Source organism: Rissa tridactyla, chromosome 8 (genome assembly GCF_028500815.1).
Source record: "Rissa tridactyla isolate bRisTri1 chromosome 8, bRisTri1.patW.cur.20221130, whole genome shotgun sequence".
In the NCBI taxonomy this organism is placed as follows: Eukaryota; Metazoa; Chordata; class Aves; order Charadriiformes; family Laridae; genus Rissa; species Rissa tridactyla.
In genome coordinates, this window is record NC_071473.1 from 7,316,457 (window position 1) to 7,344,348 (window position 27,892).

The following is a 27,892-nucleotide window of genomic DNA, read 5'->3' on the forward strand; positions in this document are numbered from 1 at the left end:
TGCTTACCTTTGCTCAGCTCTCCAGCCTCTGCGGTGACACCATACAACACCGTGAGGCCAGTGCCGCCTCTGTTGCGGATCCATATGTCCAGACTCTCATTCGTCTTGACTAAGGAAGGACACTGCAGTTCTAACTGTTGGGGTGAAGCCACCACCTCAATTTCTGCCTGCGCATATGAGACCTTGGTGCCCACAAAGATGGTGGCAGTAACATTGTACTGCCCAGGTAAGGCATACATGTGGACAGCTGCGTTTCCAGTGGTGTTGAGAACCTCTGTCTGGTCCCCAAATTCCCACAGTAAAGTGCTGACAGCAATGGGAATACTGACATTGAAGAGCACAGCCTGGTGTAGGCTGTACCGGGGTTGGAGTCCTGTGAAAGACACAGGCAGCTGTGCCTGGAAGTGGGAGGGAACGAGTGATGGGCCACCACAGGTCTGCCCGGACAAATGCTCAGTGCAAAATGGCAAACAACCGGAGGAAGAGTTTGTTTCATGGGCAGTGCCACACAAACACTGCCCCTGGGTGCTGAAACCTCCATATTCCTGGTCTTCAGCATAACAGAGGGCACTGCAGGTCTCCTCGGTGAGGTTCCCAGGGTGAACAGATGTGAAGAGGATGACAAGTTCAGCCCCTTCTGTATGGTTGCTTGTCAGACACGTTATGTATTGAGCTCCTGGGGAAAGAACATAAGATCCTCTTGCAAATTGACACTGTGAAGCCATGGTTTGGTGAAACCCTCCAAGAGACACCACCCCACACCCTTGGGAATGGACTTCTCCTGGGCGGCTCCTACTCCAAGCATTGCCTTTTTGAGACTTGCCTGGGAAGTCTTTAATCCCTCAGAAACAATTTCCAAACTCTTAGTGCTAATTAATGATGACAGAAATAACAAGCCAGTTGCACATATTTATGGAGCAGCAACACTCAGCAAACAAAAGGGGTCTTTGGAAAGCCTGGCAGTCTCATGGGACATGGGGCTGCTGAGTCTGACCCTCAAAGGAGCCCAAAGGACTAGCCACCAAGTAAGACTGAGACAAAAGGTTGTCCCTTGGCTGTACCTTTGTTTGGTCTGGTGCAGCATGTTTCGCTGCATGCTGCCTGGGGCTTCCAGCAACAAGTCTATAACCACAGTTGGACAGAGTGGCACATCAGGGGCATGGGGGAAACGCCACCAGGCTCTCCATCAGGCCCACGCTGGAGCTGCGCAGACACTGCAGCCACCTTCCTCCTTGGGGAGAGCCAAGAGCTTCCCACCTACCTGGAGGCAAAATCTGGTACTAGAAAAGAGGGCAATGCCACACATACAGCCTGCACCCGAGGGGTGTGGAAGGATGCACGTGTATGCATTCATGAGAAGGATGCACAGAAACAACACATGCCTGGCTACAGGGAGCACAAACACATATATGCATGGACTCGCAGGCACGTACAACGATGGCAGCCACAACAGACCCGTTCTCAGAGCAACAGTTCATTCCCTTGAGTTTACTTCCCCCTCGCTGGCTTGCAAGGGGTGGGACATTTCTCTGCCACAAAGACACAGGCAGGGCCTCTGCCGCGTGCACAGCCGCAGCCCAGCTGGGACTGCCTGGCCTCCTCTCCAGCTCTGCCCACGCAACCGAGCCATGTTTGCTCCTCTGTTTCTGCTGGTTGCTACAACATCTCCCCCCAAACATCTCAACAGCTCCAGCCTTGCATGATCTTCCCATATCGAATCCATCCAACTGTCCGGCTTTCTCCATGGCCTTCCTGCAAATGCTAAGCCACTTTTCTTACGAAAGTCCCGTGAAGAGGACCACAGCATGAGAACTACTTTGCTTTTTAACACCAGCCTAGTCATACTTCTTCGCTCCCTGCTGGTCAGTAACAACTGTCAGTAGCTGGCAGGCTGTCCCCAGCCTACTCCCATTACACTGAATTACCCAGAAGACAGCTTTACATTATTGTTTCTACACTAACTTAAAGTAGTTCAAGAGGCGAACAACTAATTATCCAGGGGAATAACAGTGCCAGTGTTATCCCTCTTGATAATTCCAGCACCAGGCAACCTATGCACTAGTGAGGTGCTGCAAGGCTGGGTTAACTTTGTTGGGGAAAGCGGAGCAATCACCACCCAGGTTTTGGCCCTGGGAGAGCACTGCTCTTCACCAGGCAGCTCAGCTGGCTCCCACCAGCTCTGGTTCCCTCAGCACTCATCGCTGCATCCTCCCATCATGCATTAAAGGAGATGCCCAATCCTATCGTGGGGAGCACTCACTCTCCCTCCCTCTCTCTTACTCAAACAGAGCTGAGCATCCGGGCAGGATTAGTTCTCTTAGGGCTCCCCCTTCCCACCCTCCACTTAAACACTGCCTGATGCTTCTGCTAGCCAAGGCAGTCAGAAAAATGCACCTGGAGCAGGCAACGGGCTGTAGACCAGGGCATTGTTCATTCAACTCTCCTGCCATGGAGCCCTGTCACCTGCAAAGATTCAACTTAGCATATCCTCGGGTCCCATCAACTCCAATGAGATTTCACTGCTTAAAGTGAGACTGTTAAAAGCTTGAGAGAATGAAGGCCTGAAGCCGGCGGTTATGGAGCTAGTGTCATCTGATGGCTGGCTGAAGTTTAGTCTATGATAAGTCTGCTGATCTCAGCCCTGGTGTGACCAACTCAATCCTTAAGGCAGCAAGGTACAGTCATATGCTACCATTATTTGCTTAATTAGATTAGAATTGGTGACATGAGATCTAAAGAGGTCTAGATGTGATCCCCAGCTGCCCTTGGGCCCATCATTTCTACTCCTTTAGTCATCTCCCCCACCACAGCCCGCAGCATTTCCTTACCACAAGTAGCATTGACGAACAAGACATCGAAGAGAGAAAGGTTTGCCACCTCAGGAGGGTGAGTGCATCTCGTGTCTGACGCTTGAATAACTTTCACTTTTCTGTCTTCCACCCAACGGGGCAACCAGGAAAGTTTGCAGTCACAAACAAATGGATTCCAACTTAAGTTTCTGTAACAGGGAGATAAGACAAAAGTTAGGCATTAACTTGACATGTGCTCAGTGTTAATTACAGCAGTGTGCAGATCCCTCACTGTTCCCATCTGTGCCACTCCACTGAGATGCTTCAGAAAGAACCGCGAGGGGAGTTAATGAATAGGGAATCAAGCAATAATTAACATGATTTTTCTAGAGGCTAGAATTAGGCAAGTACTCCAAGTACTTTTTTCACTCTACAAATAATTGTTGCAATTAGACACAAATTACAGACACAATCTTATATTTAAAATAGTCTGCCATCTAACAGCCATTGGATGTAATGGCAGCCTCTCCAGCTAAGGGAGACTATTTACAGCTCCATTAAAAAATAGCTAAGAGAATAAAATTGATCTGTCAAAAAAGAAATGCAAAGTCAATGATAATCTTTCCATGTGGCAGTTTAATGAAAAGATGGAAACTTTAATTGCAGCTAAGCTTGATCCAAATTACAGCCTTTGGCATTCAGCTGCGAACAGGACAGAGATGGAAAGCTGTTTGTTTAGCTGACGCCAGCTGGGCTGGGCTGCCGCAGGGGCTGAACCCAGGATTTTTATACTGAAAGCACTACTTTGCCGGTCAGCCTTAGCAGGGACAGACTCACTTAGACCTAGCCTGGATCCTTTGTGTCTTTTCAGTGCCACTTGTAAGCAAAAATGCAGAGCTGAAAATGCCCTTTGTGTCTTGTCTTCAGGGAGAATGTGTGGTTGAGCTTTTTTCTTGCTTGCCAAGAGTGACTGCATGGGGTTAATCCTTTGGCCCATTCAGATACAGAACGGCCATTCTGTGGTGTGACTTCACATATCTCTCCTGGAAATGTGTGGCTTCCCCTCATCTCCCTTCACATAATAGCACAGATTTTAATTACTTCAATTAAAAACCACTATAAACCTAAGAACTTGAACCACTTAGGGAGAACATCTTCAAGTGTCTTCAAGTGACTTAAACACCTCACTCAAGGTCTCCTGGGTTGCAGGTCAGTGCCCTTTTCATTGGATCCCCTGATCCCATGGTGTGACTGTACAAACAGGAACAGTAACTGTGACCCCGAGAATGGTCAGAGACAAGAACCTCAGCAGAGGTGTGAGAGGTGTGAGATGAGAAGCAGGGAAGCCAAGAAGGCAGTGGCAGAAGTTGGAGGTATCCAGGCGACAGAAGCAAAGTCTAGGAAGAGATTAGGCTTGAAGGCCACCAACGGGAGCCAGGAGCAGGACACAGCTTGAGGAAGAAACCGGAGAGTCCAAAAGGCAGCTGCTTGGTTGGGTACGTGCCGCAGATCTCCCCAAGAGAGTGTTGCATCCCACCCAACCAGGAAGGGAAGAGCTGTTTCAAGGAAAGGTCTAAATAAAGAACTGGGAGACAAAGAAGATGAACTTACATTTCACTTAAATTAAATAAATTATCAAATATTCCATCTTCTAATGTAGAAATCTTGTTGTGGCTTATATCTCTGCAAAAAGAGGGAAAATTAAAAGGAAAGTTCATCATGCTGGTAACAACTTCCTGGCCAACATACAGGATCACCCTCTGTCCCTAGCTCTGCTTGGGTACTAGTTACCCTCTGAACACCTTGAGTCTCAAAAGCCACATACATATAACAGCAAAATGGCCAGCCAGGCATTAAGTCATGGAATCACAGTGTGGTTGAGGTTGGAAGGGACCTCTGGAAGTCATCTGGTCCAAATCCCCTGCTCAAGCAGGGTCACCTAGAGTGGGCTGCCCAGGACCACGTCCAGACTGCTTTTGTGTATCTCCAAGGACGGAGACTCCACAACCTCTCTAGGTGGCCTGTTCCCGTGCTCAAGTCCAGTTCCAGTGCTCCAAGTCCTTCCATAAGGCCTCCTAAAAGGATATTTTTGAAATGTAAACATGGCAGGTTGTCCAGGCTGCCAGCTACTCAGCTTGAACCACCAAAGCAGGTTTTGCTTTTGGTTTTTGGCTGTATTGGTGCCTTTTTTGATCTGTCAGTCCAATTTTTCTTCAAAAAACAGTTGATCTTCTCTACGAACCATCAGCAGTTAACAGTGCAAACTCAACTGATCAGCAGCTGAACCAGTGAGTTTGCTAATGGTCAAAGTTCTCTTCTTCTCCTGGTCCACACAGAGTCTGGGCAGTTTTTGGGACAGATCAGGGTGTGGTGAGCAATGGGACATCGGGCCTTTGCCCCATTAGTGCTGGGCTCCTCAAAGGACCCTCAGACTCAGTACCCAATTCCCTCAGAAGATAAGTGGGATTTGGACACGACAGCTTTATCATAATTTTCCATGTACTAGCACACATCTTGTGACAAATCGCATTCCCTTGCATTGATCTCCTCTCCATCTATCAGTACAGCAGGTCAAATACTGCCCGATTCTCTGAATGCCAATAAGCAAATCACTGGACTGTGCAGCTAAACGCCTTGAGGAAGGAGTCCATGGACACATCTATCTGGTGCTCAACATATGAGGGTCGAGCAAGAAAGCGGCTAATTTATGGAACACAAGCATACATTCTAGGTACCAGCTCAAACGTGCAGTAAGGGGCACAGTGTGTACTTACAGTTTTGCCAGAGAAGTCAGACTTTCAAATATCTGAACATCTAAACCACCGATCTTGTTATTGGAAAGATCCCTAGAGAAAGAAAACACAATTTTCAGCTTTCATTCAACTTCATTTTGTCATTCCTCCATTACTAGACCTTAGAGGAGCCCCTCTCCAAACTCCATACAACTCCAGCCTGGAAGGTTTTGGTGCGTTGAAGTGGAGCTTTTCTCCCAGCTGAACAAAACACCTTTCCCAGCTGTAAAGAATTTGCTGCTCAAAGCTTTGTATAATGTGTAGATAGAGTTTAGGACTATCATTATACACATACCATTCTGCAGCGTATCTAGAGTAATTACAGCCATGACAAATGTATCACTAAATTTGACGTATCCTTCTAAAAAAAATTCAAGTCTAATGTATGTTCAAAGAAGTAATTAAGAAATAATTTAGCCTAAAGTAGTAATTAACTTAGAGAAAAAATTATGAGGAACTTCCAAGTCCATTTCTAGTGCCAAAGAACTGATCATTAATTACACAATTGATGCGTTCAACTTTTACATTTTAAAGATCTCTCTGTCTCTCTTTGGAAAAACTTAAAAGGAAAGAAGAAGTAACAAAGAATATTTTCCACTTAAAATCAGGTTAGATTGTCCTTATAAAAAGAACACTGTTTTAAAAAATCTCTAATCGCCAATAGTCTTCAACTCATCCAAAACAAAATTGTTTCTGTCCTCTAGTCCAGCTCTCTCTCCTCACCCCATGCCCTCTTTTTCAATTTTAAAATGTCACTCAGCTAAGAAGTGAAAGTTTCACTGATCAGTCTCCACTTGTTCGCAATAAACTTCACTCTTTGGTTTCAGATGAATCTCCTTTGGCCAAAACCTTCTTTTAGCAGCATCAAAATACTTATTCCGAGCCCATGCAATGGTTATTATCCTTCAAGGATTTCTGGCAGAGCTCTATGGAGGCGGACAGGGCTGGATTCACTACAGCCGCAGCCGTGCCATGTCAACAGAGACGTTCCCCTGCCCACCTCCTTTCTCACCTTTTTTCCTAAAAGCATCTCCCATAATTTCTCCTTGCTGTCTCACCTCTTAATTTTATCCCCTAATCAATAAATTCTTGGTTTGATCTGACATTTAAACTTAATTTACCCGAATGAAAAGAATTCTGCCAAACTGGCAGGAAAATTACATATGATTCCAGGAATCTCTGGGGATAAGTAAGAGGGATGGATGTCTCTTTAAAAGTTTGAGCTTATTTTCCCTGATTTTGCTGTCCAGGAGTTCTTTGCCAAGTTGAGAGTGGATTCAGAAGAGTTCACCAGCAACATCAATAAAGAAGTCCAAGAAATGTGCAAAATAAAAGCTCAACAAATACATTTAAAAAAAAGGATGCTAGCAAAAGTATCTGACCAAGCCAATGTTCTTTTCTCTCGAGGTAGCTGGGACAATAGTTAAAAGAATACAGAGCATCCTTTGCTGAAGGGACACAGACCACACAGGAGTCACATTCTGCACAGGAGACATGAAAGTCACCTCTAAACCCGTTTCCAGCTCCCACTTGCAAGACAAACACGGAAGACCAGCTTGGGCTGGAATCCAACTACTGCCAGCCAGGTCAGATCCTTCCTCAGGGAGGCTCCTGCTCCACCTTTCCTTGAGCATTTTCTATAAACTGTACTCCCCCGCCTCTGCACCTCCTTCCGTTACTTGACCAGTTTTGGAAAGGACCAGACCACCAACCAGTTACCTTATGGGGAGACCAGTAAAACCATTTCTCTTCTTTTAAATACCTGGAAATAACCCATTTATTTTTTAGGCAGCACCCCAAGCCCAAGACAGAAGGAAATGGTGTTTCAGCTCTGATGCCTTCTTGCTCCTTACCCAGACAAGAGAGACCTCCAAAACAAACCATTCTGCTGCTAGAAAATCAGGGCTTTGGCATTTCAAAGAGCCTCTTCCAAAGTGCTGCTTGGCTGCACGGAGAAGAGTGCGCGCAGGGCAGGGTGAAGCTCTCAGCATCACAGACGGCACAATCAGTAAGCAGGCATCCAAGCCACACAGGGTACTGGGACAGTCAGCCCCAAGCCCAGCCGCCTCCTCTGCAGCTTTTTCTCCATCTCTCCCATCCTGCTGCTTCCCAAGTAGGAAGGGAAGAACTCCAGCAGGGCAGGTCTGCTCTTCTCCATCCCTCTGCCACAGGGCCAGGCACAGAGGGGTTGGTCCTGAGCCTTCCCCAGCCCTTTACAAATATTGACATTTCATCTCAGAGAAGGCTTTTAAACTTCAGATAAGTGAAGGCTAAGATGCCAAATCCTCAACTCCCAGGGGACAGCCAGCTCCATTCCTACCCGAGCGCAGGACCAGGAATGACTGTGACCTCGTACCTGCTCCAGGAAGACGCAGAGTGGCAGAGCTGCTCCCACCAGCCTCAACAAACATGTAAAATGCAAGTACAGGCAGTAATTCCCCACGCAGTGCTGCTTTTACACAGTGTGCTGGACTGACACTAGATGTCACTGCCTGCTGAGCGGCACGCATGGGGGAAGGAGCTCCTGGTGAACACCAGTGATCCGGCGGGGACTCAAGGGGTACAGGATGCCTGTTGCTTTGCCTGCGGCCAGTGGGTTTTGTTCAGGAAGGGCCAGGAAGAGCTGTCCCCCATAAACTAATAAGTGACAAGCCTCAACCTTCTGATTTGCTCAAGGGACTGTGCTGCTTTGTACGGCCAGGACAGCTGGTGAGGGTGTCTCTGCACTGTCCTGCCCCAGTGACACTCCACAGCATCACAGCAGAAGGGCTGAAGAGGGCTCCTGTGCCTTTTTCCTCTTCTCCTGACAGTACAATTTGGCTGTCATTCTGCACACTGCATCACCAAGCTGATGCTGCCAGATATTATCATCTGAGCTCACCCATCTATCTGGCACCCACTACTGTCATCCAAAGTAACACTGACCCCACAGCCCAGCACACAGACAAGCTCCACAAGTGGGCTTCAGAGAAGAAAGCTGGGGCTCAGTTCCCAGGTAAGGCTGCTTCAGAGACGCTCTGAACCCCCGGAGGTTATAATTAATCCAAGCTCTGTCTATACCCTGACACTATGTCACTTAACTACAATTCATGTGCTCTGCAAGGGATCCCAAGACCTTGGCTCCCACCTTCTGTCTTCCACAGCCTGAACTCCCGTTCAGGACCTGCAGAGAAGCTGCTGTCCTCCATCCAGACCAGGCACTGGATGGCAACCCACGGGTACATAAAACCAGAGCACAATTCCCTTGCTGTTTTCTACCCCTGCCTTCATGATCTGATGAGGAACCGGTATAAAACCTCCCAGCTTTCAACATCCCTAGAACATTTTGGTGCAGAGTCTGCAAGGGGAGCAAAGCTCCTATTGACAGGACACCTTGGAGAAGCGAGGAATTGTGGCAGATGCCAGCGCCTGCCACCTCCAGCCACGAGTCAGCGAGCTGGGCTCCCAGCCGCCTGCTTGCCTTCTCCCACTGGTCCCTCTCCAACTTGTATGGAAAATCATATTATGCCTTCCTGGCATGGGAAAGATGGCTGTGAACCAAGCTAGGCTGCAGAAAAAAAATAATCAGGAAATACTGAGCAATAAAACCCAATGCAAAAGCTGTGGGACAGAGCTCAGGCTCTTGGTGCCACAAACTGCCACGACTGTATTTTCCCAGCCCACTGCCAGGCTGGAGGAAATTCGGAGCAGGTTCAAAGCAGAGCTGAAGCCAGCAGAAAACAAGGCTCTCCATTGAAATGCACTGCACACACAGACTGCTGCCCTCTCCATGAGAAGAAAGAAAAATTTAGCTTATTTGTGCCATGGGGAATATTGAGAACACACTGTGCTGCCTGGAAAAGGGCAGCTATGGGCAAGTCACAACTTCTTGATCCTGCCTCAGTTTCCACACCTGTAAAATGGAGCTGTTTAATGCCAGAGGAGGCTGGGAGGGCTGGCCCACTTCTCCATAGATCTCTGTGGGACAAGGGGCACCAAAACCCACCAACTTTGGCATAGAACAAGCACGTGAAAGATGCGTTACAGAGAGCTCCCCTTGCAGCTCCCTAAGTGCCCCAACAAACACTCAGATGTTTAACTTACATGCCTAGCACAAGAAGTTTTACAAAAACTTCTGGAAGTGGAGCTGGTCATTGGGGGAAGGTGAAGTTTTGGATAAGGAAACGTTTGGTAATGAGAGCACCAACCTGAGCCTTGGGAGCCTTCTGCTCCATCCCAGCTCTGCTACCACCTCCCTGTGTGATGCTGGGTGTACCACTGAACCTCTCCAGAACTATGCGTACCGCAGGGCTAACAGCGGCCCATCTCACGGAGAGTGTTGAGGATGGATCAGTCACAAACACCGCCAGTGAGATCTCCTGCCGATGGAATCAGATAACTTCTGGGGTTAAAAAGCATCGAGCTCTGGCGTGCTCTCGCCTAGCTGCTGCCCTCCACCAGCTGCTGATGGAAGCAGGCAGGAGAGTTTTGTCCCTTCACGATGCTCAGATGGGCTCCACGGCCCCACAGCTGCGAGCCCAGGGCAGCCAGGGGTTTATTTCTGCAGCGCTGTGGTGGACAGGCTTTTTTTGGTGCACTGCTGTTTTTTACTTAATTCCACAGAACATATAATGTTGAGCAGAGTATAGCACGCCTCCGCCTGCCAAGCCTGATGTCATGCTCTCATTATGTCATTTGTGGGCCCGCTCTGCCTTCATTTCACAAAAAAGGGAGGGAAGGGAAGGGGGGGCAGTGCTGGCTTGTGCCTTCCCCAGCCCTTTTGGTGCATGGAGCCCAGCCAGAACAGTAATGGGAAAAGCATCCACAGACGGAGAGAAGCGTCTGTGCAGAGAGGAGAGCTGCAGTAGTTCAGTAGAAAAGAACCTCCAGGTCTGTAAGACACAATAAAAGCTAAAATTTTTGTGGGTCAGTGAAGCTCCAGAGGTGCTAGGGAAAGATGGTGGCTTGGGTACAGTCATATTTCCATCCCGAGTCTGCACAGGAGCCTCTACAGTGGCTACTAAGGGGCCTGCAGCAGTGCAGCAGGGATAAAGCATCCACCCTCCAGGCTGCTGGGTGCAGTTTGTCGGCAGGGGAAAAGCTTTTCTACCTCCCAGCCCACCTTCCTGAGCTGGTCTGGCCCAACAGGACACACAGGGTGAGTACATGGAGCATCTGCAATGGAGAGACCCTGTCCTTTGCGGAAAATCACTTTCTCCCTGCAGATCGGCCAGCCTAGGCTCTCCCCACAAGCCTCCACCAGTCACACAGTCTTCCCTCATCCAGGACAGAACCCCCAGAAATGGAGTCTGCCTCATGTTCGTGTGACCAAACTATGAGTCCTGGGGACACGGATGGGTCCCATTTTGGTCCAGAAACTGTGTTTTAACAGCAGGAGTGGATGCAGGGCCATAGGAACAGCTCTGTCCCTGGGACTAAGGGTCCATCCTGCCCCACATCCCATCCCCAATGGTGGTCAGTATCAGGTGTTGGGGGAGATGCAAGAGCAAAGCTCCCAGTGAGCGATCCTTCCCCAACACACTTCCCAGCTCTTGGCAGCCAGCAACAGAGGATGTTCAGAGCCAGAGACAGCATCAGACTGTTGGATTTAACAGTCACCAACAAACTGATCTTCCATGACACCGTCCACCCCTTCCTGAGCCAGCCTGGGCTCCACAAAAACCTACAGCAACAAGCTCTGTAATTCACGTGCTTTACAAAAAAAGTACTTTCTTTGGTTTGTTGAAACCTGTTAGAGGCATCACTTCATTGGATACTGCCTAATTTTCTGCACTGTGAACACTGACTAATTGTTCTTATTTATCTCCTCTGCCCCACTAATGACTCCAGAGACTCTCCCAGATTGCCTGAGTCCTCTCCTTCCCAAGTACATCTTCCAGTGGAAACAGTTCCCCCTTTCTGATCTCAACAAACTCCACAAGTTTCGTCCAAACACGCACCGAAGAATACGAAGGTGCACTGACCCTGGCAGTGCTCATGGCTAAAGCCTTGCAGCAGCCAGGGAGGAGAGGCAACGACCGAAGTGAGCAGCAAACTGAGGCACAGAAAACACCCAGGCAGCAGCGGGTGCCCAGCGATGCTCCGAGCAAAGCCCAGCAATGCTCCCATTTCTCACCCTCACCAAAAGCCAGGCTGCACCATTCCACACTTTGCAACCAAGAGAGGACAAGTGACAGAGGGACATGTAAGATGGCTTGTGAGACACAACGAAGCCCACTGCTTCCAGAGCCCTGGATGCTCTCAGCAGACTGCTTGAGAGGTCGCCTGCACAGCCAAAACGCTGTCTTATGAGTTACCATGGCAAATACTTTTCTAGTCTCCAGGAATAAATGGCAGCACGGTGCCTCATGCAGCAGTGCTGTGCTGATACTGCTTGACGTACATAATAGACTTTCCAGAAAAGAGGAGGAAAAACCCTATGTGTTTTTGCATGCTTGAGCCAGGAAAAATTACAGGTTTTTGCTGATCTGATTCCTTTTTTTCTTTGTCTTTTGGCTTGCACCTCTCCTAGGAAGCACAGTAGAAGTAACAGTGCTTGTGTGCAGAGGGGGGAATAGAGATTCTTGCCACAGTGGCTACAGAAACCTGAAAAACCACAGATTTTTCTGTGTGCTGGGTGTGTGGAGCAACGCCATCGTCCTGCACTAGGTGCAGGGACACCCTGGCTGGCAGGCTGGGAGGAACAGTCTCAACAGCTCTCCTACACAATGAGCTCTCAGGCTTTCGGCACAGACAGGAGGGCAACAGCATATGGAGACCTTCATCACCAGCTACTGGTTTCAATCACACTGAAGCAGGGATTTTCCAAGGCAAAGGGATTCCAGCTCCGCCACACATCACCTCCAAGAGCTGCAGCACAACACAAAGAGGGGCCTTTTGCTGGTGGGTTTCACCCCTTTCTTTCCCAGAGCCATGTAGCAGTGGGTCACTGTGAACTGATGCATCCCAGCCCAGAGGAGGCTGCATTTCATCCGTGTGGCCGGGGACGCCACTGCAGAGATCAGTTTCCAAAAAACAGCAAGGCTGTCAGGGAGCAAACGCACAGATGGAGGGTTGTCCAGGGAAAGGCTCAACCAGAGACACCGGCAGCTGCTGAGAGCAAGTCCCGAGCAGAGAACTGCACGCTGGGGCTGGCAGATGGTGGCAAGCACCCTAGTCTCCCCCAGGCTGTCACAGCACGATGACAATTTATTTGTTCATTTTGAATTTATGAGTTTCAAATGCTGGCCCAAATCTTAGCTCGCTCTAAGGAATTTGCCCCAAAAGACTTTCACAAATATTCATCTAAAAACTAAAGTGTTTTTCTTCCCACAGCAAAATCATAATTGTTGATATGAAAATATAAGGCAAGGATACAAGCATTTTTGCAATGTTCTGTACACTTTGTGCTCTCCTGGGAGAACTACAAAGCACTTTCTCATATGCCCTTGCAAGGCAGCTGTGCCAGGAGACAGTTGGGTTTGACACAAAGCAGACCCAGATGTAACTCCAAGCTCCAATGCAGGATCATGAGCAGGTCACTCCATCACGGGCTCCCCTCTGAGCAATGGGAGTGAAGCAATGCTCCTTCCCCATCCCACTGCCTTGCACTGTCCTGCCACAAGCCTCTCTTGGAGCACCAGCACAAAGTGACCCTCAGATTTGTAGGAGTAAATCCTATTATTCTTGCTGGGTTGGGGCCACAGGTTCTTCACGACTCCTCTGAAAGGCAGGTGGCTGCCCACAGGGAGGTGTAAAACACTCCCTTAGCTCTTGGCAGAGCGGGTGAGCTCAGGGTTGAAGCTGGGCAGTGGGTGTCTACATCCCTGCTGGTGCCTGAGCAAACAGGGCTGTGAGAACCTGTGGTTCAAGAAATGTGGGAAAGACTGATCCCTGAACCCTGCAGGAGACTGACCTGAGAGCTTGGGACACTCCAGGTGACATGGCAGTCCCTACCGAGCTGCTGCTAGCCCACACTCCCTCTGCTCCTGTACCCGTGGCCCATCCCCAGAGCAGACAGAGGAGGTGAGGCTGTGTGAATCTGCAGGATGCACGGCCAGGGCATCCCCACGGTGGCCAGGGCATCCCTACCATAGCCAGGGCATCCCTACCATAGCCAGGACATCCCAGCCTCGGCCAGGGCATCCCCACTGCAGCCACGGCATCCCCACCATGGCCACAGCATCCCAACCACGGCCAGGGAGTCACAACCCTCCAGGTGGGAGCTGTCTGCAGTGCAGCTGAGACTCAAAGAGCAGCTCCTTGGATCCCCGCAGCCAGCAGCTTTTTGCAGACTTTCCCAAATATGGTTATAAAGTCAGACCAGGGATGAAGCCACTCGAACAAAGGGGACGTGTTACCTCATGAAGTGACGTCATGTTCTGGCAGGGCTGGCTCATAGGCAATGGCATCATGCGCTCCATCCCACTCCTCCCCAGCCAGGAGGGCTGGGTGGGGGCTTTTTCACACAAGAGGCTCCCAGGAACCGGAGCACTGCTGTCTGCGCAGGGACCCGCAGCACGGCTCATTTTACAAGTTATTCTTAGACTGCCACTGACTTCATCTCCTCATTCCCACCACCAAAACAATGGAGCCAAAGGCGAGGAGGGCACTAGGGAGTCACCAGGGGCCTCCTGTGCTTGTGGAGGTCAGCAAGAGCTTCTGCAGGGCACTCCAGGGGGCCAAGGAGCTGGCTACGGAGATGGCCACCATTATCAGAGAGGCTTTTCAGCCCAGGTCCTACCTTCCGAGCCACTAGAGCAACCAGGAGCCAGCATTGACTTGAGCTGGCGCTGGACATGGTCCTCCCCTCCATTGCCAAGAGATGATTTCATGTGGAATAAAATAAGGCTTCAAACATCAGGCATCACCCAGCTCTGCTCTGCCTCTGCAACATCACACTAAAAGATGAGAACAGGGAAGACCTTCAGCCTAGGAAAGCAGCAACCCAAATATTTAAATAAAGTTAATGTCCATAATTAGGGCTGCACATAAACAAGCTGTCTGCAGTTTCATCCAGCTAAATGTCAGCCCTGCAAATATACATTTGTTTCATGGAAAGTTCGCAAAGAAACCAAAGACGCTATAAAAGCAAGTATCTTCCCAGCACACATGGCAGAGCTCAAGCAGACCATATTAGATGCCTGTAGCCCAAATCCAACCACTTTACATGCAGATATCCACTTTTCCCCCAAAAAAGCATCTGTCCAGGGAGCCCCCAGGTCCTGTGGCACTGCATGCCGACACACAGCTCTTTCAATGCCCAGCTCTGGCCTCTTGAAAACCCAGAGTGTTTCCAAGTCAGCATGTTCAGAGCCCAGTGATATTTTATTTTACCACGAAAAGTGAGCCCTCTGTAAACTGTAATTTAGGAATTACACAGCTGAGCTACTAAGCATTTAATCTTTGTCACAGAAAGTAAAGAGTTTTCAATAAATGTTTAGGGATTGTTGATATTAATTCATGGCTTGGGCACGGGATGGAGTAGATAATCTTCAGGTTCTGTTTTTTTATTATTCTATTTGTATTTATTTTAATAAGCCAATAATCCAAGCCCTTTGCTTGGATAGCTGTCCTCTAGGGATACCATTTCTCTGTGAGAAATAATAAAAGCACAATGCCATTTTTCCCCAGCACCGTAAGTTCTGCTATACACAACAAACGAGAGCCACAGGCAATGTTCACAGGATGCAGGGGGCTCTGGATGCTGTTGAACCAACAGCAGCGATACGTTGCTAAGCTGATACAGGAGCTGAAGCCAAGAGATGCAGAGAACTCCAGGAAAGTCTTCTCCAAAGCACACGTCCAGTTTGCAAACACTGACACAGTATGACAAAATATTTGCATAGCATGTTCCCTGGAAACCTTCTGGGGCATCCGTGTTTTGTATCCCAAAAGGAACAGTGGAACAACTTGGGCATCCATACAGCACAAGAGCTGTGAACCAGGGACTGCCTGATCATCTGAAATGCCCTGAGGAGATTGGTAAAAAACTTAATGCCATTTCCTAGTTGAATTCAGGGTGCACGCCAGCTGAGAGAGAGTGAGACTGATAAGGAAGTATCAGATCAAAAGTAATTTTTTCAAACAGTTAGGAAATTCTTCTCTCATTTCTCCGACTGGGAGAACAGTTAGTACGTTGTCAGGCACTACACGGCACTGTCAGCGCACAAACAAGAGGAAAACAAAGCCCCGAGGCAGCAAAACACTGCCTTTATGGGGGTTCATGAAGGCTTGAGGATTTAGGAGTAACATCATCAACCAGCCAAAGCCACACACGCATGGCAGGTAAAGTGGACATGAATGGGGCACCCTGGATCAACAGTGTGAGAACAGATGGGGAAGGTCTCATGGCCAAACGCCACGAGGCGGCTGAGGGACAGTGTCACCGTGTCCCTTTATCCCTCCAGGTGTCGGAGCAGTCTTGGGTGAGCACAACACGCTCCCTGCTTCAGACCTTCTGCTGTCAGAGCAGCACAAAGGCGAGCGGATCTAACAGAAAGATTTTGTACCCATTTCCTCCTCAGTCATTTGCAAAGTTTGAGCTCCAGCCCCCCAAGTCCTGCTCCAAAATTCGCCAGCCTGTACCTCCTGCAGGACATGGGCAGCGGAGATGACCTGGGGGTGCCACCAGCCTGGCTCCGTAGGCTCCAACACCTTGGTGCCGGAATGGACCCAACTTTCTACCCACCCCTGGTAAAGCTGGCCCCATAGCTAGATCTCAACAGTCACTTCCCACGGGTGATAACACTCCCTCAAACGCTTTCCCTTTTGGAGTTGACAGTACAAATTTGTCTGACCTTTAGCTAACAGCAATCTCTAACAGATGAGCAAGTTTTCCAAGTTCCTGGGTGGTTGCTTAAGAAAAACATTTTTATGTGTATTTTTGCCCTGTCTGTCAAGTGATTTTCATCTCCGGATATGTTACACCAACAACATTTCTTTTTATTTAAGAGATTCCCTGTTCCAGGCTCTCACCGACACCCTTCAGCTCAAAGCATGGGCTGCTAACTAAAAATAGCAGAAACGGGGAAAAGGACAAATAAAGACCAGGAAGACTCAACTAAGTCCAGGTCTGGCAGCACGTTATTAGCAATGGAGAGCAACTTTCAGCAACATTTTGCAGCACAGCCTGTGCTGGAGAGATGCTGAGCCCCTTACTTATTTTCTTCTTCTCCAGAGAGAAAACTCTGGGATTTGCAGCAGTCACATTAGCACTTGATAAGCTTAAAAATAGCACAAAGTAAATGGTCTCGCTCTGTGAAAACAACGATGCTGAGCACAACCACAGAGTTCACAGCCCACTGCCTGCGACAGAAAATCCACAAACCAGGGGAGCCTGGAGCAAAAAGAAAAGTGCATCATGTTCAGGACCCAAGACCTGGCCAAACCACGGCTGCAGCACAATCCGGTTTGTGTTTTCCTTGCAATCCTGATGTTATGTCTGCTTTCTGTGGTCTCCTTAGTGAGGAACAGGCTCTCCAGATGTTCTGAAGCCCTGGGACCTACCCAGTACATGAGCCAGTTTGGAAAAAGGGGGGACAGGACACAAAGCTACTAACCTTTCCCTTTTGGCAGTCTGCTTCTTGCACTAACAAAGACTAAGGAGAATAACTCACAGATTTTTAACACGATCATTCATCCCAACAAATCCCATGCTGCAAGCCATAGGGCTCGTCACAGTTGGGTCCTGCATGAAGCCTAAGCAAGCAGTTCCCCATCCTTCTAGAGAACGTTCCCATCTCCATGTAAAGACTCCCAGGGATGGGATGGCCATCGCTGGCCTTGGTAAGCTGTTGCAGGGTTAGTCAGGCTTATTTCTAGTCTGAACTTGCCTAGCTTGAGTTCCCACGTGTAGGATTCACTCCACCTGTCCAATAAACTAAGGGTCCTTCTATTATGTTTCCTAGTTTTAACCAGAAATACTCCCCACACTGCAGTCACCTACCACCTTCTCGCTGATGCACCAGCTGCCTCACAGGAGGCAGACCTTCCGATACGCTTTTGGTTGGATTCTTTAGGGCATCCCTATCTCCATGAAGCGAGGACACCAGGAAATACAACCCCTCTGCTCCACAGTCCCCTGCTTACACATCCCTGGGTTGCACTAATCATTTTGGTGGCCATATCCTTCATCGCACACTCAACTACAACACCTCCCCTAGCCAAGTCTTTGCCTTCCAGGAGAAGGTTCTCATCCTACACAGCAGGCCAGCCTCCCTTGGTCCCAGATGTACGATCTTACACTGGGCAGCAGCGTTGTTCCTTTCTATAACCAAGTCTCCAACCAAAGCAGAACTCTGTTTCCTCCTCTGTGCTTTGGCGCTCTCAGTACAGCATCACTAATGTTTTTTGTTTTCCTCCAATCTGTTGACAAATACACTAGGGAGGCAGTCAGCAATCAATCTTCAAGACTTCACTGCAACACAGCTCTTTATGGTGACTCCAGTTTATTCGTATATTCTGAAGCCAGTATTTAATCGCTTTAGTATATGTAGTGCTGATTTTTTTCATTCCAATTTCTGACAAATATATGTGACATTGAGTCAAATACCTTACAGAAGTCATATGTGTATTACATCAACTTCAACATCTTCATCTACTCCATCTGTAAACTTACTTAAAATGCAGAGGTTCATGAGATCTATTTTCCGTAAGTGAATTTTCCACGTTGATTGCCACTAATTACACTATTTCCGTTAACTTCTAGCTAATGTCCATGCCATGCACTGTATTGTTTCTCCTTGGGCTAGAAAATCTGGACACCAGGCTAACAAACATTTGTACCATCCCATTTACCTTCTGTTAACACTGGCACCACGTTCATTTTGATCCCGTCCTCGGGAATTTCCCTACTGCCCAAAGACCCACTAAAAGTGAACATTAATAGCCCAGAGGGCTCTTCAGCCAGAGCTTTTAAAATTCTTGGATGCAAAATATCTGAACTTGCTAGTTTAAGAAGGTCTAACATTAATAGCAGCTGTTTAACATCCTCTTCAGTTACTGTTGGAGTGGAAAGTGTTTCATCATCCTCATATGATACAAATACATCACCTGGCTTTTTTCCAAATAGAAAGCAGAAATATTTACTGAACAGTCCTGCATTTTCTGTATTTTCATTGATAAATTGACCATGTCCATCTATTAACAGACCAGTACCATTTAATTCCTTTTGTTACCAATACTTGAAAAACTCTTTATTCTTCTCAACTTTGCTAGCCACACTTTTCCTTGCATTCTTTTGCTTATCAGTGTTTGATGGGCTGGAGCTCTCAGTCCATACTCATCACTATCAACGTTGCCCTGTACTGTATCTTGTATATTTATTTTCCATAACTGCCTTCATTGCTCCTCCAGGCCCCACTTGGTTTTTATGCAGGGGATAAGTCAAGGTAGCCCTGTACATTGATTAATACATCAGGATCAAGGCAGACCCCACCACCAAAATCTATCTAGCACCTCAAATGAGGTTCTCCCTAGAGATGTTATGGGCCCAAAATGCTCTCACAACACCAGAGGCAGGTTTGCAAGCAACACAGCTTGACACAGATTAAGACAGTCCAGATATACCACCTGGAGCTGCAGAAAGACAGCACCCATCCCCAAAAGACTGGGCATCCTGACCTGCAGACATAGGAACAGCTGTGCAGGAGGCACAAGGCTCAGAGCGGAGGGGAGCAGGCAGAGTGGGAGGACTCCAGGAGCACTTAACAGCAAATCTGCTCTGGGCACTTATCCCTGCATGCAAGACAGACAACCCCTTTAAAGGGTCCTCTTTAAGGACCTGCTGTCCCTAACAGCTTTGTTCTCCCATCACCTGCAGTAATGATGACACTGAAAGAGAAATTTACACAAGTGGAAAAAAAAGAGCCATCTCCTGGATCCTCCTACAAGAACAGGACCAGCCCCGTACGGTATTCCTCAGGGAGGGCTACAGTCTTAATCTGAAGTCCCAACTGCTGGGGCTCCCATCTGTTCCATAAACTGACTGTTCCATAAAAAACATATTTCAGTGTTCTCCGCACTCTATGCAAACTTTTTTTTTGTTCAATTAAATCCCATTTCTCCATTTTCTCTAACTCTGGCGCATCTACAGCACTCATCTTTGTCCTTGGCATGCACAACCCTTGGATACCTGCAGGATGTTATTTTGCACCCAGTAAGCCAAAGTTTTCATAGTTCTTCCAATCCGTCTCCAGAAAACAGCAATATGTGGCACTGTCTAAAAGCCGACTGCAATAACAACATGCACAGCTCCCGTGGGCTGCAGAGTGGGACCTCTCTGCGACCAGCACATGTGTCCCTGCAGCCCAACAGCAGCCCAGACCAAAGCTCTTCTGCAGCTCCAGCCGAGACGTTGGGCTTTTTACATCAACAGGGCTTTGAGCAACATGCCCGGCCCGGGTGCAGCTCTACAGGGCTCTGTGTGTGTGTGTGTGTGTGTTTGTTTGTGATTTTGTGAATAGGGCTGCTTAGCACGTTGAGTCCTCCCCGTGGGGATGATGTGTTAGTGCGGATTGGCTCGCTATTCCCCGAAGGAAACATCTGCACATTCCAGACACATTTTGTAACGGGAGTGAAACCCATCCTTGAAGTGAAATTTTACAGCCTCCACAGCGCAAAATAACGATTGCTGGCAAGGACCAGTGGAAAAGTAATGTTTAAAATATTATTACAGGGAAGCGGCTGCCAGAGTCTCCAATTAATCATTTGAACGTGTCTCTGGAGCAGAGCGGTGCGTTATGTAACGCTCGTCCGGCTCCAGCCCAGAGCGCGGCTCTGCTCCGGCCCCGTCCCGGTGCCCCGCTCCCCTTCCCACCCCGACAGCCCACAGAGACCGGGGGACCCACACCCCTGCCACGCTGACGCTGGCCACGAGAACAAGCGTTCCCCTCTATGAGGTCTCTTTCAAGAGATTTTGTCTGGGCTTGGGGTCTACATTTCTTCCAGGTGCCCAATTTATTCTTGTATTAAAGAAAATCCCAGGAGATACAAGGACAAGGGCCGCTTCTCACAGTCGCCTCTGAAAAGCGGCATTTGCCACAGCTCTCCACAGCAAAATGAGCACCAGAGAAGCCGGAGGGAGGCTTGGCTGCTTCCCACCATGGCCTGCAGAAGAGGGGAAGCTACAGGTCTGCTGGTTAAACCCTTTGGGCACTGGTCTTCAGCCAACCTGGTCTGCTCTTGACGGCAGTGGGGCTGGTGACTAAACAGGGATGTTTTCCACGCAGCGTCCTCCCCCTCGCCCCGCGCTGTGCAGTGATCCCTTGCTCACAGGATCCAAATATGATAAAAATGCAACTGACGTTCAACAAAAAAAAGCCTCTAAAGGAAAGCAGGAACACAAACAGCAGTGGATGCAGACACATCTACGGGGGAGGAAGAAACAAAACGTTTGGCAGCCTGTACCAGCAGCAGGAAGCAAAGAAGTGAAATGAGTACGTAAGGGAAACAAGTCTTGTGCTACAGCAACCAGAGAAAAGCCTGCAGGCCCTCAGGAAGGGACATTCTCTTAGCATTAACAAGGGCAAAGCTCTTGTTATTCATCAGTCTGAAGATTCCACAATGGCCCAAAGAAAGGTGCTACCAGGCTGCTGTGACCCGTGTGCCAGCAGGGGTCCCATCGGGTGCTGAGCCCAGCAGAAGGGTCTGCAGATGACAGCTCCTGAAACCCTGATCTCCTCTCTGTTTCAGGCTGGGTGTGCAACATCAGGGATGACTTCTGAAATGCTAGCCAAGGTTTTAGGTTTGCAGCATCTCTTCTACTTCCAAGGGTTGCTGCAGTATCCACCAACAAGTATCATCTATGCTAGTTCCTAAAGCACATCCCCTTTCCTTTCCCGGCTCACTTCCATGCTCCCTGGATCCCTGGGTGTTACTGTATTCTGGGTATGAAATTAGATAGACAGGCAGACAGACACAGACACACATACAGACAAACAGATATTTTGCCTCCAAATGGACTTTCTTCTTCAAATACATTTTATCAAGTACAGAAACAAACTGGGACTGTTGTTTTAAATGTCTAAATATGTGTTTCATTAAAGGATCCAGGCAGCAGTTCTGCACGAGTTGCGGTGTCTATTAGCTAAATAAAACACTTTCAGAGAAACTACCTAAATGTGTAGTTCACATTCTGGTCTGCTGGGCAATAACAGAGATTTAGAATCAACAATAACAGAGATTTAGAATCAAACCTAGAGGCTTCCTCTATTTAAGGGGCAGGGGGGGGAAGCAAACCTGATTAACTAAGCAGCCTAAACCAAATGGAGGCGTGCAGTCTGACCAGAGGCAGAGGTGCCCTGGTGGCAGGTGGGCCTGCATCTCGGGTGGTCTCCATGCATCACAGTTCCTTCTGAAGCTTTAGATAACAGTATTTCCATGATTCCCAGGGAAAAAGGGCTTCCAATCTACTGTTCCGTTGTAAACATCTCTCTAGCACAAGGGCACCATAATTCAAAGTCAGGCCCATGAATCCCTATTGGAACAGAAATGCTCAAGGAATTCATTAAACAGCAGCTTTGGCTGACGTTATATGCCATAAATCACAGGGCATGGTAAAAAAACAGAGGCAGTCTGCTCTGCAACTGGACAGACAGACAGAGAGAGAAAATGGAAATGGTTTACAAGATACCGAAGGACAGGCCTTTCCTTAATCCCCGTGTTCCAGTGCTGATACTGATACGAGTTCCCCCATATTTTTTCAAATATGGCTGTTTGGGTTGGAGGGCTCTGCTCTGAATGTTTTTGGAATATGTTCAATATAGATCCTTAAACATCTTCCTTTTGAAAACAAAAAACAATTAGAATCCAATACAGACCTGCTGGTTCCAGTACAAAATGCATTTGCATGTTTCTGGCATTAATAATCCATGTGGTTGGGTTGCTTCCTTTTAGCATTAGAAAGTCTCTGTGATGCAGTCAGAATATTTCTGCTCTAAAAAATGCTGATGTTCAGAGGCCCCAAAGTAGGTACAAAGGGAAACAAGCAGCTTGCTTGGGCCTCAGCAGGGCCCCGAGCTCTGCAGCAGACCTGCCCCCTCTAGAAGACCTTGTGAACAGGCATGGGAAACAGTAACCCATTTGTCCCCTGCACAAGATCCCCAGAAGAATGTGTCTTTGCTGTTGCAGTGAAAGAGCTGACAGTTCCTTCTGCTGCTTTAGCAAGAGGGGACACAGGCACCACAAGCATAGGAGGAAAACTGTACAAGGCTGCTCCTCTCCCGAGCACTGCCTCCATTGCTGGGATCAGAGTACATATGCGCTGAGGAATCCCTGCCATTCTCCTTATCCTCCATCACTCAACTGATCCTGGTTTAGGTACAAGCACAGAGCCTTCAGCAGAGACAGCTGACCACACACTCCACAGAAACTGTCCACCCTTCCCTCTTTGGAGTTTCAAAGAAAAGCATGAAGATGGAAACCTCCTTTCTCTTGATGCTTCTCCAGCAGCCAGGTCAGACACATCACCCAGAAGCCATCAGAGGAGGTCTGCTCTGGTCACTGGCCATGTTTTGTGCTTCTTCAGTGGGCTGTCAGGCTCAGTGTCTGACAATATTGCTGCCAGCACGATGGAGGTCATCAAGTCAGACTGTGTGCCAGATGATGGACATTTCTGGTTCTTTTCTGGACCACTGTGCACAGGAGTCTGCTCAGTGTCCTCCTCCGAACCCATCCTGTTTTTAGTACTCTTTGCATCCCTATCAGCTAGACTCTGGGTTTTAGTCATATCACCTCATCAGAGAAGATGGGCCTTTCCCTGCTCAACCCATCAAAACAGCCAACAAATGATCCTGCTAAGAAAGGCAAAGGACAAAACCACAAGAATTACAGGGAATCTTAGGACAAAACTTGTCAAGCAGCGATGGGACAAATTCATCCCTGAAACCAACAGATGTACCCCAGGGATCCACTTGTTTCCATGTGTTGTACATTAAGAGATGCCAAGAGCTCAACATGCAAAGGGTGCAGATGGCACAACTGACATGTTAAGCAGTGAAACAGCTGGAACGATACGAGCCTGAGGCTACAGAATGGAAGGGTTTGGATCTCACAGGTTAAACAGGACTTGAACATCTAACTCTCTACCCATTGCTTGGAAAATTTAAACTCCAGATAGGAGACAGCCGAAATTTGAACACGATCTGCCTGGGACGAAAAACTGTCCACAGTTCTGCCAAATACTAATGGCTGATAAATCCACTATGCAACATATCTGGAGGTACGGGGTGGAGACCAAAGAACAGATCCCTGGAAAGAGCTCTGGAAGAATGCTCCAGTAAAGTCATCAGCTTATCCTGGAAAGATGCAGCTGACCTCAAGATAACCTGCTTTTACATTGCTCTCCTCAGCTCAACTCTCCCCCTTGACATGGACTGACCTCCACCTGTCCAGAGCAATGAAAACTATTTACCTCTGACCTCTGGCTCAGTCAAAGACCCTCTTGGGCTTGCCTCTGCTGGCTGTAACACAGCTTCTGTGCTGTTTTATCGCAGCCCACGAGACCTTCAGCAACTGCAGACTTTTCCTACTACCTGCTGCCTAGAAGGCCTCATGCTGCAGTCCCAATGTGGTGAAGCTGGGGCTGCATTCAAAAGCCACCACAGGCTGAGAAAGCAGAAGGTGTGTGATTCTTTGGGAGAATTTCCATGCTTCCTTGGGGAAAGATACCCTGATCCTTCACAGCTTCCACAGTTTAATGCCAGACATCATCCCCTGTCCTGGCATATATATTATCCATATATGTTCATAAGCCACAAATGCTCTCAGGTCAAGAATACATTATCTCTAGAGCATCCATTGCAACTCAGCCTGAGGAAAAATAGGAAAACATCACAGCAGCAATTCAATAGCCTACAGGATTGAGGCTCAGAGGTCCCAGTCAGCTTCCTAGAGAACGGTTATCCCAACCGCAGTGGGCACAGAGCTGGTGCGACAGGCTGGCTGTACCCACATCCTCACAAGGAGGTGCGTGTTTCTGCAGACTCCTTTCTTTGATCAACTTTGGGAAAGGGATGTCTCTCCCTCAAATTAAACACATATTGGAGACACGCTTAGCCTTATTTTGTTGTGAGAGAATCACATAAAGGATAATTTCATTCACTCCAGACTACAGGTCACGTCAGTGATCTGTTAAACAGAGGATCACTGCAGTGTCTGCTCCTTTCTCCCACAGGACCAACGCCTATAATCCTGTTTTAAAAACATCATTATGTGGAATAAACTGTCTAGGGGGGGGAAAAAAAGGCCTTACAACTCTGCTAATCTTTCTAATGATTTAATACCTGCAAATACTAGCGGGAGGTATTCCTTTCCTGATCGCATTAAAAGCTGTCGTATTAAACATCTCGCCACACTTCAGCATCCTACTGTGGATTTTTTTTTTTTTTTTAAACAAAGCCAGTTTCTCTGGAGACTGAGTAGGGGTTTTAGCTCCCACTGCCCCCTCCCTAATTTTAAAAGACCTTCTAAATGCCTGCCTGGGGGATTCCAATAAGTTCTGGCACAGATCCTCCAAATAGTAGCAAAGCTAAACAGGGTATGGCTGTTATTATAGAGATCACTCACTGCCAGCACAAATACACAGACTGGACCATTCAACCTTTTACAGCGGGAAAGTCACGGACAGTTGATGATTCACAATCAGCATTTTTTCTTCTACTACAGCCACCTTTTTGCTTTAATTATTCTTTCTTTCTGGCAAGCATCCCTTCCCTGCAGCTTTTGCGATGCTTTCCCCCCAACATCTTAATCATATTAGCAGGAACAGGCAGGGGACATCCCAGAGTCCGCAGTTTGATTTCTGCATCTGCTCAGGACGCCGTGTGCTGCAGTGCTGGTGAGAAGTCCCAGGCAAAGACTGCTGCGGTTCAGCTAGCCAGGGTTAAGCATTCCCCCGCGTACAAGACCAGAACAAGGCCTGCAAAACACTCCTGTCCCCCTCAAAACCTCAGAATAAGGCTGAAGTGGTTTCATGGGCCGTGTTTGTGCTGGCTCTGTGCCCAGGGGTGAACCTCACCAACAGCAGCCTATACTGTGTACTTTTTTCCTATGCAAAGCTAAGAGACATTTCTTTCCCAGGTCAATATGTACAGGCACACCAAACTGTAAAATCTGCCAAATTATTGTCTCCTCCCCATGCAAGCACATGCTGGGACTGACACAGTGGCTCAGGGGCTCAGCACCCCCGTGGTGCTCCCACCTGCCCCCCTCACCAAAGCAACCCAGTGCGGAGCCAAGGTGCCGAAGGCTCACAGGGAGCAGAGCGTGGGTAGACGAAGGTCTGCCCCAGCGCAGCCTGCCCAGTCTCTCCTCTGCTCCAGATTCAAACAGCTGCAGCAAAGGGGCTTTTCCCCAGGAGATGATTCTTCCTCTCGGAAATCTTTTCTTGGATTAGTCAGCTTAAATCTTCCTCAATTCATGTTTTCTTCAAAGTTCCCAGGCACAGGTCCTCTGACAATTCACCTAAACGACAGGTGTTTGCTGACGTCTAACACCCACAGCCACTGCACATCACACAGTTGACAAAGCACACACCAAGAAAGGAGAAATGAACCCTCAGAGATTCAACAGGGCAGATGTCACTGGAGCAGACACAGACAATTTAAAAAAAAAAAAAATCACACCCTTTCCACTTCACAGATTTTTTTTCTACTGTAAACAGATTGATTTTGTTGTTGTTTCATTTTTTGTTGAGCAAAACAGAAACCCAAAGTTGAGTCCCCTCTCTGGCACAGCGCTGCTCAAAATGAAACACTGACAGTGCTGGCTGAGGAGTCTTTGGGGGGGCTGATGCTTCACTTCAGGTTCAGGCAACTGCCTCAGACTATGTCTCAATTTAATGATTAAATACAAAATTACTCTACCCTATTCTTCATAAGCTGAAGATAAAAAAACCATGAGAATGATTGTGTAAGAGGGTGTTAGCGGTAAATACAAACCACCAGTAAATTTGCTTTGTTTAAAATGGAAAGAAGAGCGTGAACCCATGCAATGCCAAGCCAAATAAAATACTATGGACAGAATGCCCCCAGCAAGCAGAGGCATGCAGCCCGCTCTCCTGTGCTGTGTGGCAGCAGAAGTAGGCACCACCGTGCTCTGCGCCCTGCTAGCACCGTTCACTGCCTCTGCTCCGAGTACCGCAGAAACTGGAAGATTACCAAGAGCAGGCTTGGCACAGCAGGACATGCAAATTCAGTCTGATCCCTTCTTAGGCTCCATACGGAGAACTCTGGAGGGTTTCGGTAAACATCCTTGGTAATCTTTGGACACCGCAGCAATGTCAAGAAGTATCACGTTCATAAATCAGACCTTACATCAGCCAGCTCTGCTGGCAGAAAGAACATTTGCCTGGTTCTCAAGGCACATCGAGCCTCAGACGGCATCATCGTTTCTCAGGATTTATGATAGACACTGAGTTAAGCTGCATCTTTGGTCTTATGTTAAATCACCTTCTTGCCAAGGCTAAAAATTGCTCTGTGGTGTAATCACAAACTGAGGCAGAAGAGCGAAATAACAAATTTCATTCCCCTGTAATAATAACAAGTTACGTTTCCATAGCACCCCTCTTCCTCTCAGATCCAAAAGGACATTACCAACTTAACTCACTGAAGCACACTCTGTGCACAGGGACTGCGTAACTCACTGCTGAAATCAGCCACCATCTATAAGGGTGCAATCCAGCACTAAAGCAGAGTTTAAGAGGGAAAGAAGAATTGCCAGTGTACTAGGAGAGGGATGCCACGGAGCGAGAACTGACGCCTCCGTCATGCTGCTGATGCGGGGATAGGTAGACTCTGATCCATGGTCTACTCTCTGCAGATCTGGCAGGGGAGAGGTGCTGCTTTCTGATGACAAGACTAAACCCAGACCTCTCTCGGACAATGAAAAATGCTGGAGTTCCCTCTCTTTAGCAGCAGCCAACAGGGCTGTGCTGCCTCCCACTTAGCTCGGGGCCACACTGCCCCGACCGCCTGCCAGGCACCCTGTGCATGCCTAGGAGGGCAGAGCTGCTGGGAATGCTGCTTTCCAGCAGACGGGAAAATCACGGCCCAGGCACCTGTGGTCAGAAAAGGTCCTGGGTCATGTACTAAAAGACAAAAACGGTCCCTTATTCAGCCAAGTCATGCTGGGATCATTGCCCAGTCATGCCTATTCAAACAGCGTCAACCCACGCTGATTGCACCCCTCTCTCTGTCTCTCAATACAAATAGCAGCTTAGACTTGCTGGAAGCTGTGCTTTGTGTTAAGTCGGTGGGTTCAGGAAGACAAAGACCCCAAGGCTTTTCCCGATAAGTAGTCTGTCTGTCCCAACTTATCCCTTGGAAGGCTATC

At 48.2% G+C, this 27,892-nt stretch overlaps 1 protein-coding gene across 3 annotated transcripts in view; it reads right to left on the reverse strand.

The window, feature by feature from the left end:
- The window catches only part of PKD1 (polycystin 1, transient receptor potential channel interacting), a 98,689-nt gene that overhangs the window by 51,808 nt on the left and 18,989 nt on the right, over positions 1–27,892 (reverse strand). For all 3 annotated transcript variants that reach the window (XM_054210488.1, XM_054210486.1, XM_054210485.1), the window contains exons 2-5: positions 5,564–5,635; positions 4,401–4,472; positions 2,829–2,998; positions 8–676 (exon numbers count right to left, since the gene is read on the reverse strand). In XM_054210488.1, coding sequence (XP_054066463.1) covers positions 8–676; positions 2,829–2,998; positions 4,401–4,472; positions 5,564–5,635 — 983 coding nt within the window. The remainder of the gene's footprint in view (positions 1–7; positions 677–2,828; positions 2,999–4,400; positions 4,473–5,563; positions 5,636–27,892) is intronic.